Here is a 19,945-nt window from a genome sequence, read left to right on the forward strand (position 1 = left end):
GATGAGAAAATGAGAGAGAAAGTTTGGTATTCTTTTTAGTTCGGTTTAGAATTGTGTGAAGTGTGATAAAGGGTTTGGTAATTAAAGAACAGAGGGATATAAGGAGGGGTATTTCTGGATTTATGTACAAAAAATGTGTTCAAATCGAAGTTTAATTAATTCTATCTAGGGTTTTGCCATTGGTAGATTGAATTGAATTTTCATTTTTCATTTTTTCTTTTACATGTTCTATGTGAGACTGAGTGAGAGAGATAGCGTGCGGTGTGGTGTATGGTGGTGTGGACCAGTTCGGACAAATGTGCTAATGCACTGGGGTCTGGAACCAGGGGCACGTTACCGCCTTGATGTCTGAGACACGACATTAGAAATTAAATTTGTTGGACGAAATATAGTACTACTATATCCATGTAGTGTACTATAGAATTTAGACAATTGATTCAAAAGTAATATTTTATAATAATTAATATTGTTTTTTGTAATTTTATGTTTTAAAAGAGAATATTTATTAATGCTTTTATTATCATAGTAATATTCATTGTTGATTATAAAAATATATATAAATTAATTAAGAGAACTTAAATAAATAAATAATATAATTAAATATTTAATGAGTGTTTTATAAAAAGAATAAAGAACTTTATCAAAAGAGCTATATTTATTGATATACGTAGTATGAATAAGAAAACGATTGTATTACTCTTGTTTTTAGCTTTATTTAAAAAATAAAAAATTGGTTGTTTTAACAAATCAATATATAATTAATGATATTTTTCTTTTTGAATCATTATAAAAAGAAAAAAAAAAGCATCTATTAAATGCATTTTATTTTTATTAAATAAAAGGACCTAAATTTATAGAATTTTATTATTTTTTAATATGTATTAAAACTTAAAAGGATCAAAGATAATAGGAAATTTTAAATAATATTATATTTTATTGGTCACGGTATCTATTTATTTTCTCTCTATATATAGTTTAAATGTGCAACAATTGATAAGATAAAAGTATGATTAATATGTCTTTATATTATAATTCAACTGAAAAATGTTAATATTGTTATGTTAAATATCATCTAGAAACATCGATATTGTTATGTTGAACGTCATACCTCAAGTTCAAACTCAGAATCTTATAGTCATGTATCCAAGTTTCTGGTGGTATTTATTATCTTATTTACAAAAAAAGTATGATTAACATATCTTCACCCAAAAAATTTTTTTTATCAAAACAAGTATAATTAACACAAAAGTAATATAAGCTTGATATTTAATGACGATAAATAAAATAGATTAATTTTTATGCATTGATGGTGTAAAACGTTTTTTACACATGTATTCAATCAAATACACTATCTTGCACTTTTTTAGGTTACTTCCTAAAATATCTCCACAAATATCTACATAGATTAATTTGATTGAATGCATGTGTAGAAAAATTTAGTATTTCAGTGTATAGAAGTTAAATCCTAAATAATAGTTTTTAAACAAGGGTGCAAGTTATGATTTTTTTTTCTTGGGTTTTGTTTGGTTCAACCAATGAGAGATAAGTATAGATATGTTTGGTTCAAAATATGAGAGTGAAGAGTCCTTAATTGAGTCCTAAATATGTGTGAGTTTATGAGTGGATTCATCATTTCTTTTACGGACAAAAAGACAAGGAAAGTGGAGGGGAGGAGGAATTTTTGTTAAAAGTGTGTTTGAATCGTTAGGATAAGGGAATTTTAAATAATTTTGTAATGTATATAGCCATCTCTCATCATCTCTCATTTAAATCCCTTAATATATATATAAATAGAGAGGAAAAAAAACAAAACAAAAAAGAGCCAATAAAATGTGATTTTGGAGGAATTTTGCTCTCCTCCCTACCTAAAAAGTAAACCAAATACAAAAAAAAATATAAAAATTTCCTTCCACCCTTCCCTCTGTTTACCTCCAACAAAATACACCATTAAACATAAAATTATATACTAGTATCTAAAATGGTTTGTAGGTGTAATGGCTACTACCTAGTACTTGTAATAAATAGTTGGGAACATCATATTATAGAGTTATTATCTTTTATTGTAAGTGTCTAGGCAACACTTCTTTCTATTTTGGTCAAACCTTTCATCATTACCTATTTTTTCTTCTTGCTAAGAAAAAAAGTGATTGATCTTTGAACTTGTATTCTTAAGTTTATTATTTCATCCTAATTTTTTAGTGCTTAAAAAAAATTCAAATTTAAAAACTAAATATATTTTTATAATAACTGTAACTATATAGTGATAATAATGAACAAATAAATTTATTGAACAAGGGAAAAAATATATACCTCAATACTACCTAAAAGAGATGAAAACTTTTTTGTAAAAGTTAGTCACGGCTTTTTCTTTGTTTTTCTTTTGCTCTTAGCCTCTTACTCTTTTCGTTTTACTTTTGTGTGTGTATGTTTTTTATAAGTGAGTTAGTATAAGATTTCAACCCAAAAAACCTCTTATATTTATGAAAAGCAAAGTTATATTTATAAGTTTTTTTTCACTTGTTCCGTTGTTTTTCATCTCTTTGGGGTTCCAATGAATTTCACCTTTTGGTGCTTTAATTTCTTTATTCATAATATGATTCTTCTACATATCTGATGCATTCACATTTTTAGCTTATTTGTTTTTATCTAACTATTGTTTATGTGCTAATATTCTACTTTGAGTAAGAATCAGAGCTAGTTTGTTGGGCGCTAAAGAGGTTTTTTTTTCTTCTTCTTTCTATTTACAGCTTTGGATCTATACTTTCCAGTACTTAGTTGGACATAGGCACAACAATTTGAGCAACCAATTTGTCTTTTGTTTTTGTTTCAAGCATCTAATTATTTTTATTATATACCATTTTTTTTATACTCTTGTAATATCGTGAGCTCCATTGCATTTTATGTAACCTTGATCTTATGACTTTTAATTCTAATTTATATTTTTTTTAAGATTAATAATTAAAATGAATAGATTTTTTTTACGAGGAGAATTAAATTGACAATAGTCAAACATATTATGATTATTACAATTTAATAAGTCAGACAAAATTGGGGTACGACAATAAGACACCGATGGAATTAGGAATTAATATTTAAGGAGTCTTTGATCAAAACTCCAATATTTATATAAAACTAAAGACTTATTTTGTTTTCTTAAATGTGTGAAGTGCGTTTAGTATGGTCTTGTTTGTATCAAAACTAAACACATCATCAAATCTCCTATTTTGTTAGTAATTATATGGATCATAATGACTAATTGTGAAAGACACATTTTATAATTAAACTAATTAATGAAACACACATTTAAAGATAAAAATTACTAACAAAATACACATTTAACTACTTTTTATGTATAATTTTTTTAATAACTAGCTAGTCGTATGGCCATAAAATAATTAGTTGTGTATAAATCATGTGAACGTCAAGGTTTGAATTATTTTCGGCCTATTTCTGGTTAGATGTATGTATAAAGTGTTGATGAATGTCCAAGCTAATAGGTTGAAGCACATAATTGGCAAGGTGAACTCGGATGCACAATCATCATTTGTTAGTGGAAGACAAATTATGGATGGAATTCTAATAGCCAATGAGGTAGTGGATGAGGCGGAAAGGAAGAATAAAGAGTTAATATAATTTAAGGTTGTTTTCGAGAAAAAATGAATTTCTCGATTTGATGGAGGAGATGGGGTGATGGAATATCTTAGCTCTGCAAATGTGTCAGTGTTGGTGAATAGATCTCCTTCGAATGAAGTTTCTATTTTTAGGGGATTATGTCAAGGTGATCCTATGTCCCCTTTTTTTGTTTTTAATAGTTGCTAACAGATTTAATTATTTGATGAGTATTTATGTGTGAAATGGTATGTTCACGAGGTATAAGGTATGTAATGTGTCACATTTATAATTTGTCAATGATATTACGATTATGGGTGAGAAGAGTTGGTATAATATTAGAGCAATTAAGTATGTACTGCTTTTGTTTGAATTAGCTTATGGGTTGAAGGTTAACTTTAACAAAAGTCTCTTCGTTGGTATTAGTGTGAATGAGCCTTGGTTGGAGGAAGTAGCAAAAGTGCTTCGTTGTAGAGTAGGTCACACTTCTTTCAATTACCTTGGTATGTCTATTGTGGATAATCCAAGACATATGGATTTTTGAAGTTGATGATTGACAGAGATCGATTTCGGTTATCAGGTTGGAGGAACCATAATTTATCTATGGAAGGTTGTCTTGTTCTTATCAATGTCGTCATGTCTGCCTTATTGGTCTATTTCCTTTCCTTCTTCAAAGCTCCTACAAGTATAATTTTTAAATTTGAATCTTTATTTAAATATTCTTTTATAGGGATGGAGTGAGGTACCTAGAAAAGTAGATTAAATGGGACAAAGTATGCCAGATTCGAGAGATGGGTGACCTTAGTGTTCGAATTTTAAAGTATTTTAATCTTGCTCTTTTTGGTAAGTGGTGTTGGAGGTTGAGGAGCAATAGGGAGGCACTAGTAGAATTTAGTCTTTTTAAGTCGGTTAAAATGTGCATTTTAAGTCGGTTTCGTGTTCGAGTTAACAACAAACGACTTAAAAAATACGTTATTTTTTAACTCGTTTCATGAACCGACTTAACAGAGCTTCGTCCTATTAAGTCGATTCAGCTTAACCGACTTAAATATCATAAATTTAGTTCAGCAAATCCTCTTTTTAAGTCGGGTCTTTTGATCAATTGACTTAATATATAGAATTAAAATAATAATTATTTTTTTATTTATAAATTTCTCATTTTGTTTGTATGTTATTGATCCATACAATATTTCGTATTAAATTTCAAAATTTAATATAACCACAATTTTATATAACTATTTAATAACTAAAATATTCATACAAAAATATATAGAGTAGAAAGAAGATGTATCCCATTTCTGACTAATCTTGAAGACTAAAAAAAAATTAACAATATTCAGTAGACATAGGTTAGCATTGTCATTTCCTTCAATTAATTTCATAACAAAATCCACACGATGTTTTCGAACTTCTTTAATTTGATCAGGATGAAATGATCTCGAGTCATCGAATATATGAAGAAAAAAAAACACAATCAGGACTAAATCCTAATTTTTTTATCACATGAACATTAAGAAATACAATCAATAACAACTTATAATTTTTTATCATACAAATATAAAAATAAAAAAACACAGTCAATTATAAATAAATAAAAACTTGAAAACCATACCTGAAATGGTGGCGATGAAAGGGTGCGGCGATGGTTGTAAAGTAGTTGTGACTGTGAAGTCCTGGGGTAAAACCAATATATGCATAAAATACTACTGTTTTTCTCCCTCTTCTGTTCATATACAAATTCTAAACAATGAAATATGTAAAATATGTAATTTAATTTGAGAATGTATTAATGAATTGATGGAGTGGTGACGTTAGAGGAAATGCAGTAAGTCAGAATACAAGTTGGAAGTGATTGACGATGTAGAGATTAGTAATAGAAGGTGGCGGAACAAATGTTATGGGAGCGGGTGCAAAGATTAGTAATAGAATGTGGAGGAGCGCAGATGTTATGGAAACGGGAATATAAAAAGCTAAGTATGTTTTTATATGTCTGATTATTAAACAAGTTTTAAATATTTACAAAATTGTCACTACCTCGTTTTATTAAATCGTTTACCAATATAACCGTGTTAGAGGTGTTTCAAATATTTACAAAATTGTCATCCCGGTTTGTTAACTAAGTTATACACGCAGTCAGACTTAAATATACATCCGTCTCATTTGTTAAGTCTGGTGGCACATAAACAACTTAAACAGAGTTGTATTAAAAACTCAATTTTCATTACTCTTGGAGTTAACAATCTCCATCCATATATATAAATATTTTCAGGAAAATAAAAAACAAAAACAATATGAATTATGAATTCAAACCATCGACACTAACTCTAACTGGACTGGAGAATTAAGTTTCTGAAAAATAGTACTCCTATAAAAGGACAAAAACAAAAAGGGATGTACAACTAATGGGTGTGAATAACAATGTCAAACTTATTACTATTCATAGTTCCCAAAATGAATACCTAGCAAGACCCAATAGCCAGTTGTCAAAATTGAAGGTGTATCAAACAAAATGTGTTTTTTATAATTCTTCTATTATTGGGAATTTTTTTTTCTTCTATCACAAATATACTGATGATATTGCAAATAATAGGTAATATTTTTAGGTATCAGGTAGTTGAAATTTCAATTTTATCACGTGATAACTTTCCACTTTAATTATTACTTAAAATAAATATACTGGTCCAATAGGGGGGAGTATGTTTGAATTCTCTTTTCAAAAACTGTTTTTGATTTAAAAATATAAAATTAGAAAAATGTTAGTTGGTGGTAGTTTTAAATTGGCTCAATGCAAAGAGTTCAACCACTTCCAAAGAAAAACTAGTAAAATATTATTGCATTCGTATGGGTCACACATTATTTATATATTTTGAAGTACGTAGTACAACATTTCGATCAAGTAAATATTATGTGAGATACAATTATGTAAAATGTGTTTTTGAATATTGGATATATACAATTGTTTTTCTCTTAAAAAATTTATTTTATATATTAGTGTCAAATATTTGACATGTGATAGGATAAATGACACATTTGTTTTGAATACTGTCACCTATATTAAGTTAGTAATAGAGAAAAATTATAGGAAAATAAGATCAAAATATATTTTTGACTAATTGATAATATTATAACAAAGTAAAAATAATAATAAATGCAATTATCCATTAAGAACTGAATTTAAAATCATAATTCAAAGCAAAAGTCATTGAAAAATAATTTTGTTTATTAATATATAGTTGTTGTTTATTAAATGTTATTTTACTAGTATGTACATGTTTCGCTTAGATTTTATAGAAATAAATTTTAATTTTATCATCAATGACTCATTTAGTCTCGTATTTATTACACTAGTAGAAATTTACCTTTTTAAGTCGGTTAAATGTACATTTTAGGTCAGTTATCAATATACCCGCCTCATTTTACGTTTTATCCTTGGTTATCAATATACCCGCCTTAGACAAGTGTTAAATATTTACAAAATTGCTCCCGCCTCATTTTATTAAATGGCATAAATATTTACAAAATTGTCACCACCTCATTCTAAACGACGTTTTATCCTTAAGTCGGTTATCTATATAACCGCATTAAACAAGTTTTTATTAAGTGGTTTACCAATTAAATGATTTAGCCACGTGGAGTATGATAGGATATATTAATTTTTTAATTTTATTTTTACCGTATTTATTAAGTCGGTTGTCAATCTAACCGTGTTAATAGTATTTCACATATTTACAAAATTGTCACCGCCTCATTTTGTTAACTCGTTTATATGAGCAACTGATTTAAATATACATCCGCCTCATTTGTTAAGTCTGGTGGCACATAACCGACTTAAATATGTTGAATTAAAAACTCAATTTTCTACTAGTGAGGGGTTATGGTTTAAAGTGTTAAGTCATATGTATGAGTGTGTCAATTGCAATATATACAAGGGTGCAATTAGAGATTCATTGTGGTGGAAATCTATTTATTCCATATTAGAGGGTAAAGGTGGAGGAAGTAGAAGTTTGTTTTTTGATAGTATTTTGAAAGTGGTGGGAATAGTAGGGATACGTCTTTTTGGACGAATCATTGGGTTATAGGAGGTTTTTATGTAAGAGATTTAGGCGTCTATTTAGTCTGTCACATATTAAAAAAATATTGGTAGCGGATATGGTGACTAGGAGATGGTCGTTTGGTATGCAATTGAGTTGGTGAATGGAGTAATTTGAATGAGAGAAGAAGTTGGTGGAAGATTGTGTCATGTTGTTAGATAACATTGTGTTACATGGAAACTCTTCAGATAGGTGTTTATGGATAGACAAACAAGGATGTGAATACATGGTGAAGGAAGCATATAATCTATTTTACAATGCTTTGACAAAAGAAGTACCTAAGTTTTCTTCCTTAGTTTGGAATAAATTGGTTCCTTGAAAGTGTTGGTGTTCGTATGGAGACTCGTCCATTTTTCGGTTACCTACTAAAGACAGTCTTTAAGTAAGAGGTATTGTGTTCGCTAAACCTTAGTTATGCGTTGAGGGATGTGGGTTAGAAGAGACCATTCAATATTGGTTTTTCACATGTCCTATTTTTGAGCGAGTGTCAATAGACCTTTTGAAGTGGTTGAGTTTGGCTGATGCGTTTCATTATGAGGTGGAGGCTCACACGTTTCAATTTCTAGGTTCGTCCATTAGATAATGTGTTCCTGATAAATTTGGAGCTATTTGGGTGGCTTGTGTAAGATTTATTTGGAGTATACGTAATTCTATTATTTGTAATCAATTTGAGTGTAATGCGTTGTTAATGTTAGAAAAGATAAAGATTCTTTTATGAATGTGGATTAAAGATAAAGATGCAAAATTTGTCTATGATTTCACGGTGTTCTCTCCAATAGGAGTGCTTGGATTCGTAGTCTTATCTTAGTTGTATATTATTTGGTTGCGAGGTGTGGTGTTGTAATTTTAGATGAGCTTATATCAGGTCTGATGAATCGTGTATTTTGACTTTTGTTTCAATTATTTTTAGCACATTTTGTGTTAAGAATGTCATTAATATATTATTTAGCCATTTAAAAAAAATCTCATATGAACCTATGAAACTTGGAGGGATTGCGACACACGTCAACCCTCTCTCCCTACGCCCTTCTTGTAAGGAGTTGTGTAAAATAAACTACCATTTTAGTCCCTGGAAATGTAGGCGTTGTCATTTTAATCCCGACTCAATTAAAATTTAAATTAATTATCGGATCATTAAAATGATATTTAGTTTATTCTTTAACCTTATAATAGTAAGAGTCTATTATGACATAAAATTGTATCTTTCATAGACTATTTTGATGATTTAATGAATAAATTGAACTTTTGATTGAGTCAAGAACCAAAGTTAATGTTCTACACTTTCAACAACTAAAAATATGATTTACTCAATCTTTAACTAATATGATGTATTTTAGTATATTACTTAAATGACTACATCTTTAACTATTCTTTCATTTATTAGCAAGCATCACTTTTTTTTTCCCGCTAACATCGCTTATTTTAATAAATTTTATATTTTTAATGAAAAATAATATTTAACATCTTTTATATTAAACCTTCTATTTTTAATTAAATAATAAAGTGATTTTACTTTATATTAATCAATAACTTTACCATACCTATAAACATTAATTTGATTTTAAAAATTTATTACACGTACAATTATCTGAAATAATTTTTTGTAAGTAACCCAACACAATAATATTTAATTATTTTTTAGTTTTGTATATTTATCAAGTGCACTAATTTAAAAATATCTATATTATTATTATGAATAAAAAAATAGTTATACTATAAGTTTTCAAAAAATAAACAGTTAATCATGTGAAATTGTTATATTTCATTTTTAATAGAAAATATACAAGTCTATACTATAAAACAATAGCAATTTAAACGAATAAATATATAAACTATACGTGGCAAAATTGTATGAAATTTGACATAAAAAAATATTTCTAAGTAAAATATGTACAACAATATCTGATGTACTCAAATAAATTGAATGCATAAGATCAACTACTCTTAAAAACATCGTTACTCCTTAAACAAAGGACTCAAAATCCAATGCAATTATATCAATACAAACTAAAAAAGGAATCGTCTTGTTTCTTTTGATATATAATTTATGCTTCATTTGTACTTTTCGAATTTTGTACCTTATCATAATAGAGGATAACATGGCCATTGTTCCTCTTTTTAGATGCCCACTAATGAAATTTGCTATTGTACTTTCTAAATTGTTTAAGAAAGCATTTTAGTTGATTCATTCATAAACGATCGTTTTAACACTCTTCAATACATTTTGATTTCAATTCCATTTTACGGGTAACTTTTTAAACTTGATTATTAACAAATATGGATTCTCAAGATATGGAATAGAATAAAATCTTGTTTGGGGATCTATCTAAAATTGATGGTTTGTATTGCTATTATTGCAATCGAAAAGTAAATAAATGGAATCATTTACTTTGGCATGATAAATTCAGAATCCGTGAGATATTCCAACGATCTATGAGATATATTCCAAAATTTCAACGAGAAAATATTTTAAGGTTATTGAGATCTATTTTCGTATGCAAGATCAGATTTTTAATTAAATGATTTTTTTTTTAACTAATCAAATGGTCAAAGATCTAAATATTTACTACTTGTATCACACCATATTAATTAGTTTCTTTCTTTTATCTTTTTTGTTAGCATAAAAAGATAAAATGAATTTTAAAAAATTTAAAATATAAAATATTTTCACAAAATAAACTCCAATAATAATTGCTACTTTATTTACATGATTGAGAATGTTCTATTTAATTTTATTTTATTTTATGATGCTCAATTTAGAAATACGCAAATACAATAACTATGATAAATAAATTATTTTAATGATTAATTTTTGTCTTAGACATTTAGACATCACATTTAGACATTTATAAATTTGAATTTGAACGAAATCTAATTTAAATTTAGAGAATTATAAATATATTTTTCTAAAACTTAAAAACAAATCTAATAATAGTTTACTATTATAATTTGTCAACTCGGCACTATATGCACATGTCACGATCATAACAAACACATTTATTTAATAAAACTACCAAAAAAGAACATTTTTTACAAACAAATAATAATATAAAGACTAACATTGCAAACAAAGTATCACTTAAATGATTAAATAAAAAATTAAAAAAATCTAAACCGAAATTTAACTAATAAAAGTATATTTAATTAATAATTTGGTGCAAATTGATCTAACCACCCCACCTATGAACAAATATTTAAAGAAGTACATAAATTAAACTCGATAAAATAGTGGGAGTAGCTATAAATTCGTTGTGCCCGACACAGAAACAAGAGTGTGTCATTATTTCCCCACTAATGAAACGCAAAATCAAATTGGACCTCATTTTTTATCCCATTAGGATAACTGCCAACAGAACAAAGACAAGACCAACCAACTAATAAGGTTGGCCCCCAAAACATGTCATGTGTTGGTTTTTCTATCCCTCACAAAATTATACTACTAGTTTTCACACTTAAGATATTAATGGCCGTTTTATCGTGATTAACCAACTTGAAATTTTATTTTATGATGCCATGAAGATATATGGTACAAGATTATATTTCATCTCTCCCATATTTATTGTTACTTTATATTATTTCATATAGATTAAAAAAATTGTAATCAAACAAAATCATCCTTAACAACCATTTAGTATTAATTATCATCACAAATGCATAATAAAATATAATGAAATTACAAGAATTGGGAAAATGGATTTTTTTATTAATTACCATTTTACAATTCTCCACGAGTATATTGAAATGTAAAACACTGTCATTTTTTTCTTCCTTCTAATATGACACTAAATACAAACATACAAAGATCTCACGGTTAAAGAGGAAAAATTACTTATACCAAAAAAAATGGAAAAATTATATATCTTCATTAAAGCTAATATAAACATGGGAAACTCATCTTATCTGTTAAATTAATAATTTTCTATCAACAAATTAGGTTCCATCAAGGCTCTCTACACATAGAAAATTACCTATTATTGTTATATGGTGGCAGCAATATGGCTAAAATTTCAGAGAACTTAGGACGTTTAGAAGGGTTGTTGTTCCAACACTTTGTCATAATGTATTTTAGATTTGGTTGGCAGTCTTTGGGAATTTCAGGTCTAAGGCCACAAGCTGCAATGCCAACTGCTGCTTGCACAGGAGAAAGTGCAGAAAATGCTGCCTCACCAGTTACCATCTCCCAAATTACCATGCCGTAACTATAAACGTTACTCATCCATGTCTCCGTCACACTCTCGGGGTCTCCTGCGATTATCTGTGTTCAATCCAAAAAGGAAGAGCGGCCAACTGCTGCTTGCACAGGAGAAAGTGCAGAAAATGCTGCCTCACCAGTTACCATCTCCCAAATTACCATGCCGTAACTATAAACGTTACTCATCCATGTCTCCGTCACACTCTCGGGGTCTCCTGCGATTATCTGTGTTCAATCCAAAAAGGAAAAGCGGAAAAAAGTTAGCTTGGAGACAGGGGTTTTGTTTGGATAAACAGTTTAATCAAGTGCTTATAGCATAAAAGTTTATCATATCAGTGTTTATGTATAATCTATTTCTATAACAAAAGATAAAATAAAATCAAACTATTTTCATATAAGCTATTTTCATTAATAGATTATAGAAATACGCTGAAAAAAACTTATTGAGATGCCATAAATTGTTTCTATAAACTATTTCAAACAGTTTCACATATACTTATTATGTCAGTCAGTAAGCTTAAATAAAGCAATCGATACTTCTACTAAAAAACCAATTTTGTATTTGTTATCTCACACAATTTTTTTATAAAAGTTCATGCCTATTTAACAAGACAGAGATACATCGATTCTCATTTCCAAAAGTCATAACAACAATTACTGTGACTGAGACTTTTATACTTTTTTTTGGCTCTCAAAAGTTACATGAAAGAAATAGATAATAAAGGAAATTACTTATTATGTTTGAGGTAGAACATTGCAAACATTAAAATCTAAAAAATATATTCTATCACCAGATTTCATTCTTCCAAAAGAATCATTATACAGTCCATGAGAAAAGGAGTCTAGTTATGCATTACATACACATATATCAGTAAACATCTACACTGGAATAGAAGCCAAAACACTACCCTGGAATTCATCGTTGAACTAGCTTGCGTATACAAGAACAAACACACCAAAGAAGAGAAACAAGGAAATTCACATAACAATTTGATCATATTCCTAGAAATCTCTTTTGCTGAAACATTATGTAAGAAGAAGAAAAAACCAGACAAAGGCAATCGGTAAGAACATAGCTACCGTTCTTTCTTTAACACATGCGGGATAAAATGAAATGTTTTAAGAAACTTTCTTAGTGTTAGATAACTAGATAGTTTTTGGTATAAACTTGGTATCTTTCACACGCAGCTACAGAGACTAATCCCTTGAGTTGATAGATATGACATGGTTAGTTGGCAAAGTCCTAAAAGTCCTTGAGGAGAACACAAGTTGACTAAATAAGCATCTCAAGTAGAAAAATATTTTTCTTATCAATGTTTTTGATAGAATTTAGTCTTATTATTGATTTTAATCGGTGAGAAAAAGAGTGCATATACAAAATTTTATACGATTGAGAATGCATACTTATAGCGAATCCGTGAGCATAAGAGCAATAGTATTTTCTCCCCTATATGTACATAAAATTCATGAAGACTTCAATTACATGTCTTTGTGTTAAAGACAACTACATAAAACTAAGAAACATATTTGTGTGACACAATCATTGATACTTGCAACCATTATTTATGTTAACTAGAGAAGATTGTGAATGAGTAGAAACATACCTCAGGAGCTAGCCATCTATAACCATCAGTTTCATACTCCATTGCTTCCCCAACACTCTTGCAGGCAGTGACTACACCCATATCTCCCAAGCAAGCATTTCCATGTCTATCTAACAGAATCCGTTGTGTATTAAGGTCTCGGTACGCAACACCGTGGTCGTTCATAAACTTGATCCCCTCAGCTACATCGACTGCAATTCTAACAATATCCTTACTATGAAGCTTCTTGTTCTTCAACATTAAGGCGTTAACGGACCCACGTACCTTGAATTTAGTCACCACGCATAATCCGTGATTATCATCCACAACAATACCAAAGAACTGCAGAATGTTTCTATGTCCACAAGTCATCAGTTCTAATAGATCTTTGTGAAGCTCAAACTCATAAGAATTTCCTTTTTCGCACCCTTTCAACTTCTCAATTCCAACCCTTTTCCCCATGTAGACACCTTTGTAAGAATTTGGTCCAATCTGTTCTGTAAACTCAACACAATCTGCATTCAACAACCATCTCTCAATCTCATCGCCACCTGACTTTATCGTCTGCCATTCATCCACTGTCACAACGAAAGATGAGGTAGGCAAAGGCAACTGAAGCTGAATCTTTTGGCTTGAATTCTCAAACTCCTTTCCATTACCACTATCTTCTCCAATATCCCCTAATTCTCTCCCCATGAAACTCTCTTCCTGACAGCCACAAAGTCCAAATGGAAGCTTCACATTCACAGCACCAGTTTTAGGCTTCTTTAAAGCAAACTTCAAAGCATTCTCAACCCGGGTCTTGACCAAATTTTCATGCCCGGACCTAACAACAAGAGCAACAACTCCTAAGGTGAAACCTTTCTTCTCAAAGATCTGTGCCCTCTTGCTACAAACAGAGAAACTGTCCAACGCAACCGACATAGCAGGCCACGAAACGGTAGAGTTGCAAGCAAAAATTAGCTTCAACACACACCCCTGAACCTGAACCTCACCATCACCGCCACCACCACACTCTTGTTGAATCAAAATTGCAGGCTGATCACTTTCCAAAGCCTGCTCTATCAACTTGATGTGAAGAAACACATCCTTCATATCAAATTCAGCTTGTGCATAACTATAAAAAAAACACAAACAAAAAAAACATTTTTTATAAACAAATCAAGAAAATCACCATAACCCATTGACCCATGTCAAAAAACCACAAACAAAAAAACATTTTTTATAAACAGCTAAAGAAAATCACCATGACCCATGTTTACTTTTGTTGTGTTAACCTAAAGAACTGAACTTTAAAGGGTGTAGCATTCATTAACAAACAGCACATGCTTAAAAAGCTTGAAGATTTTCAATGAAATGTAAGGAAAATAAAAGTGAGAGTGAGATATAATATGACCCATTTTATCATATTTTTTCACTTTTTATTAATCTGAACCCTCCAATTCTCATAAAAGTAAATGTATAACTTTCTTATCACTCCACACATAAGCTCATTAACTAATTACTTTTAATCCATCAAAATGAACAATAAAACATTAAAAGAGTGTATCCAATTTGGTTATTTTTGATGAAAAAGAAAAGATGTAAACCTGAGAGGGAGAGAATGGTAATGATTCCTCAAATTGGAAATGAGGTTATCAGGAAGTTGAGTTCCAGGATAAAGTTGAGTAAGATTACGAAGAACAGAGGCCCAAGCAAGTTTCTTAGAAGAAGGAGGAGATTCAGGATTATTATTATTATTAAGGTTAAGTGTGTTTTTGAAGGAAGTAATAACATCAGAGAAGTTACGAGTGAGTTTGTGAAACTTGTTGTTGTTCTTTTGGAGGAGTGTGGAAGAGTCTTTGGAAGAAGAAAGTTCGGATCTGTGGTGGGTTCTCATAAGGACTTGTTGTTGTTCATCGGCGGCGGCGGCGGCAGCGGTGGTGGTGGTGCGGCTTGACCAGCACTCTAATGCTGTTGCCATTTTGGTAGTTAGTGAAAAGGTGGGGATGCTATGCTGCTACTAATTTCAATCTGTTTTGTGAAAAGCTGTGTATCTATTATTATGAAAAATTGAAAACTATATTTGTTTTTTAAGATATTTCATCATTTAGCTAGTATAGCCATTTTTATTTTAAGTTACTATATTTTTAATTCAAATTTCAAAAAATTAATAATTATATATCACTTAAATAACTTTTATTATTATCGTCTATGTATATATGTATAATTGTATAGTATAGATTTAACACTTTTATTCTGTGAAAACTATATAGATTATGTCACTTTTATAAATATACCTTTAAACTTGATATTTCTACGTGGAGAGGGAAAGACTAATTTTTAGATAGCGAATACATAAACTAGAAAGTATGCGTTATAAGTTTTTAAATATAAACTTGAATTGTATACTTATCATATATCATTCTTACACGTGTAGCTCTTGCCTCTTGAATAAACGTCTATACTTGAATGAATAAATGTATGACACTTATTAAATAGTTAAAAGAATGTCTTCTATGAAACAATTAACTAAAAATAAGCGTCACCAATATTTCACAGATGAAATGTGGAAAAAATTATCATATATCATTCTTTTAAGGTTGTTATATAGATTATATATACGAATTATTGATAAAATGATTCGTCCTTTATGTGTTTGTTCATTACTTAATTAGATGATTTTGGATATTACTCCAATCCTTTATATAAGTTATTATATTTATTTTCTCCAATTTTATAACTAAATATGTTTTCTGGGCTATTCATATTTATCTACATGCACATAATAACTTAGATAACGTGAACCGTCTCCATGACCCGTGCGAATGCGAAGTTGTTTTATTAGTTAAAAGTAACGTTGAACATGGTATGATAATTTTAATATTGTGTTTCTAAAGGCATTGTGTGTCAACTTTCTATTTCAACCTCTTTGTAGTTTTTTCTTTACACAAAGATATATAAAATTTATTTACAGTGTTAACTACTTTGAAAATTGTATTTAATCATATAATTATAGTAATTATATTTTTATTGTGATTTGACTTAACTATTTAATTAATTGAATTAATCATATTTTTTTAAGTAATAAATCAAGTATGGTTTGAATATACAAAAAATGAATATATATTCATTAGTCATAAATACATGCAGTGAAATTAGTTTTTTTAGTAAGATAAGTTTTTTCTTTGTTAATCACTATGTAAGTATGACATATTCCTATAGTAGAATTTTGTCTTTTAAGTCGGTTAAAATGTACATTTTAAGTCGGTTTCGTGCCCGTTAACAGCAAACGACTTAAAAAATATGTTGTTTTTTAACTCGTTCCATGAACCGACTTAACAGAGCTTCATCATATTAAGTCGATTCACCTTATCCGACTTAAACATCATAAATTCAGTACAACACATCATCTTTTTAAGTCGGATATTTTGACCAACTGACTTAATAGATATAGTTAAAATAATTATTTTTTTATTTTTTTAATATAAATTTCTCATTTTGTTTTCGTACTTACAATCACAATCTTATATAAACATCTAATAATCAAAATATACAATATCACAATATCTCATGTTTATACAAAAAAATATAGAGTACAAATAAGATGTATCTCATTTCCGACTAATAATTAGATATCCATTAACAAAATTACAAAACCAACAATGTAGCAATATTCAATAGACATATATTAGTATCGTCATTTTCTTCAATTAATTTCAAAATAAAATCCACACGACGTTTTCGAACTTATTTACTGTGATCCGGGTGATTTGATCTCGAGTCATCAAATATATGTAAAGAAAAAAAAAACACAATCAATATCGGCTTAATCCTAATTTTTTTTATCATATGAACATTAAAAAATACAATCAATAACAACTTATAATTTTTTATCAGACAAATATAAAAAAATACAATCAATAACAACATGTAAAAATTACGTACTTGCATCCATAAAACAACTATGTTAAGATGTTCAACATATGTAACATGACATAGTAGTCACGCTTATAAATTTGTCATGTTTAACAAATCATCATACTATATTCGTTTTGTATAACTATGACAAATCCCATAATGATTTCTTATTTCTTCAAAATATAACAGGTTCTATTTAAAAAACAACAATAAAATTTTCTTTGGTTTTTATGAAGTTTTTTTTAAAGTAAGTTGTAAAAATTTATCCACATTTGGACACTTATTCAAATAACTATGATACATAATTATTTGTTGCAAATAAGTAACTATTAAAGTAAAATAAAAAATCGTTAGAAAAAAAATGAATTTGACATATATTTTTTCCTTCAAATAATATGATATTATTATCTAAATAAAATCATGAATCTAAATGAATTACTTATATAAATTTATTATTTAATGACTTGAACGACCATACCTGAAATGGTGGCGATGAAACATGACCGTAAAGAAGGTGGCTATGCGATGAATACCGTGGAAGAAAATGGTTTTATATTCTTTACGTTTCTTTTAAGTCGGTTATTAATACAACCGCGTTAAACAAGTTCTAAATATTTACAAATATTTACAAAATTGCCACCGCCTTGTTAAGTCGTTTAACAATAACCACATAATATGATGGGATATATTAATTTTTTTATTTTATTTTTATAATATCTCTTAAATTAGTTGTGAATCTAACCGTGTTAATTTTTTTTCCACATATTTACAAATCTGTCACCGCTTCATTTTGTTAACTCGTTTATACGGACAAACGACTTAAATGTACTTCCGCCTCATTTGTTAATTCTGGTAACACGTAACCGACTTAAATCTGTTGTATTAAAAGACCAATTGATTATATTAAAAAAATACACAAAGTATTTACCACCATTTTTAGCGGTAATTAATATCTATTTATGAGAGAATTGTCGTGTATATATATAAAATAAAGTGAATCCTTTCCTATTAATTACATTTTCTCAAAATAAAGTGAATCCTTTCCTATTAATTACATTTTCTCTATACACAAGTGTGCACATATTGGTGTATGGTAAGTGAATTTAAATAAGCCACGTGGTATTTCTTTCAAAAAAACTTTTTCAAGTCAGAAACTCGTGTATACTTACTTTAGTTTCAATTAATAAGATAAGATACAAATTCTATTCATGTGGTAAATATTTGCTTAAAATTTTTTATAACTACCATTACATTATATAGTAGGCTACCGATTATGTTCAATGACTTCATGTAAGTGGTTATAATGGATCCCTAATTAGCAAGATTTATATATTTAGATTATTTGTAAATTGAAAAAATTAATAGTTATTATTTTAATAAATTTATGATTAATTATGATATATTTATAAATATTTATTTTTAATTTGTTATTCAACAATTGATATTACTCATCGGTATAATACAAGATTTTCATATCTTGGGGGGATGATGGATGAGGGTGGTAGTGCATTGATTAGAGTAGAAGGTGGCGAAATTATAATAGATAATTTAGATTGGTGATAATGAAATGGATGGTTTGTGTGGGGAAAAAGTGGAACATGGTGGGTTTGGTTGGATACAAAAATTATTGGAATTTAATTTGGAACCTCACCTGTCTTATGACCCACACCATAGAAAAATTAGTAGTCAATAATGGACTTTATCTAAGCCGTTAATTAGGGAAATCAATTTAGTGATATATTAGTTGTCCTTTTGTGTTTTTAAATAATAATTTTCTTTGATTAGACCCAACTTCATAAAAGGATTAAGTTTTTTTATAATGAGACAATGGATATAATTTATACAGTATTATATTATTTGTCTTTATATTTACACTTTGAATAAATAGTCGGTAGAATTGAAATTGGATTGATCACTAAAATTTATTGATTAAAATATTTTTAGATTTCAATCATTAAATATTTAAAATCAAACATGTATTTTCTTTAAGCTATGGTAGTAATAGCACACAAAATCGTTTCGAAAGAAGATGAAATCGATATACAAATGGTGGATCCTTTTACTAATCCTCTATTTGAAAGAACCGATTATTTGCTTTGATATTTATTTCAGCTTAGACAATAACTTGAAGAATCACATTTTTTGAAAACATTCGACACAGAAACATCAACTAGAGGATTAGATTGTGCATCATTAATACTTTGAGGCTTCCCGAGTTCAACTAATTGTCTTGAAATGATTTTATGCAATAAAATATAAATGACTTAAATATGCAAATGATTGTTGCAAATAGGGGTCACTTTAATGTTAGTACTTGTAAAAATATTTTCTTTCAATTTGACCATACAATTTTAAAATGTTTTTAATTTAGCCTCTTATCAATTTTTTTTTTCTTCCGTACTAGACAAATTTTGATGATGTGTCACATGTGACTAGACACAGTATTTGTTGATTCACCTTTCTCCAATATTAATCACAAATTAAACACTCTTAATCATTTTTAAAAAATTAAAAAAGAATTGTTTTAATAAAAAAATCTCATTCATTCATCCTTCAACTTAATACTCATC

General features: G+C 28.6%; 1 protein-coding gene across 1 annotated transcript; it reads right to left on the bottom strand.

Annotated features, from left to right (window-relative positions):
- Positions 1 to 11,544: 11,544 nt before the first annotated feature.
- On the bottom strand, positions 11,545 to 15,526 carry LOC101493908 (uncharacterized). Its single transcript, XM_012712976.3, has 3 exons — positions 15,065 to 15,526; positions 13,497 to 14,592; positions 11,545 to 11,955 (listed from the first exon to the last, which is right to left on the bottom strand). Exons 1-3 carry the CDS (start codon positions 15,436 to 15,438, stop codon positions 11,665 to 11,667), a joined length of 1,761 nt encoding a protein of 586 aa, XP_012568430.1. The 5' UTR covers positions 15,439 to 15,526; the 3' UTR covers positions 11,545 to 11,664.
- Between the last annotated feature and the right edge of the window lie 4,419 nt (positions 15,527 to 19,945).

This window comes from Cicer arietinum, chromosome 2 (genome assembly GCF_000331145.2).
Source record: "Cicer arietinum cultivar CDC Frontier isolate Library 1 chromosome 2, Cicar.CDCFrontier_v2.0, whole genome shotgun sequence".
Lineage (NCBI taxonomy): Eukaryota > Viridiplantae > Streptophyta > Magnoliopsida > Fabales > Fabaceae > Cicer > Cicer arietinum.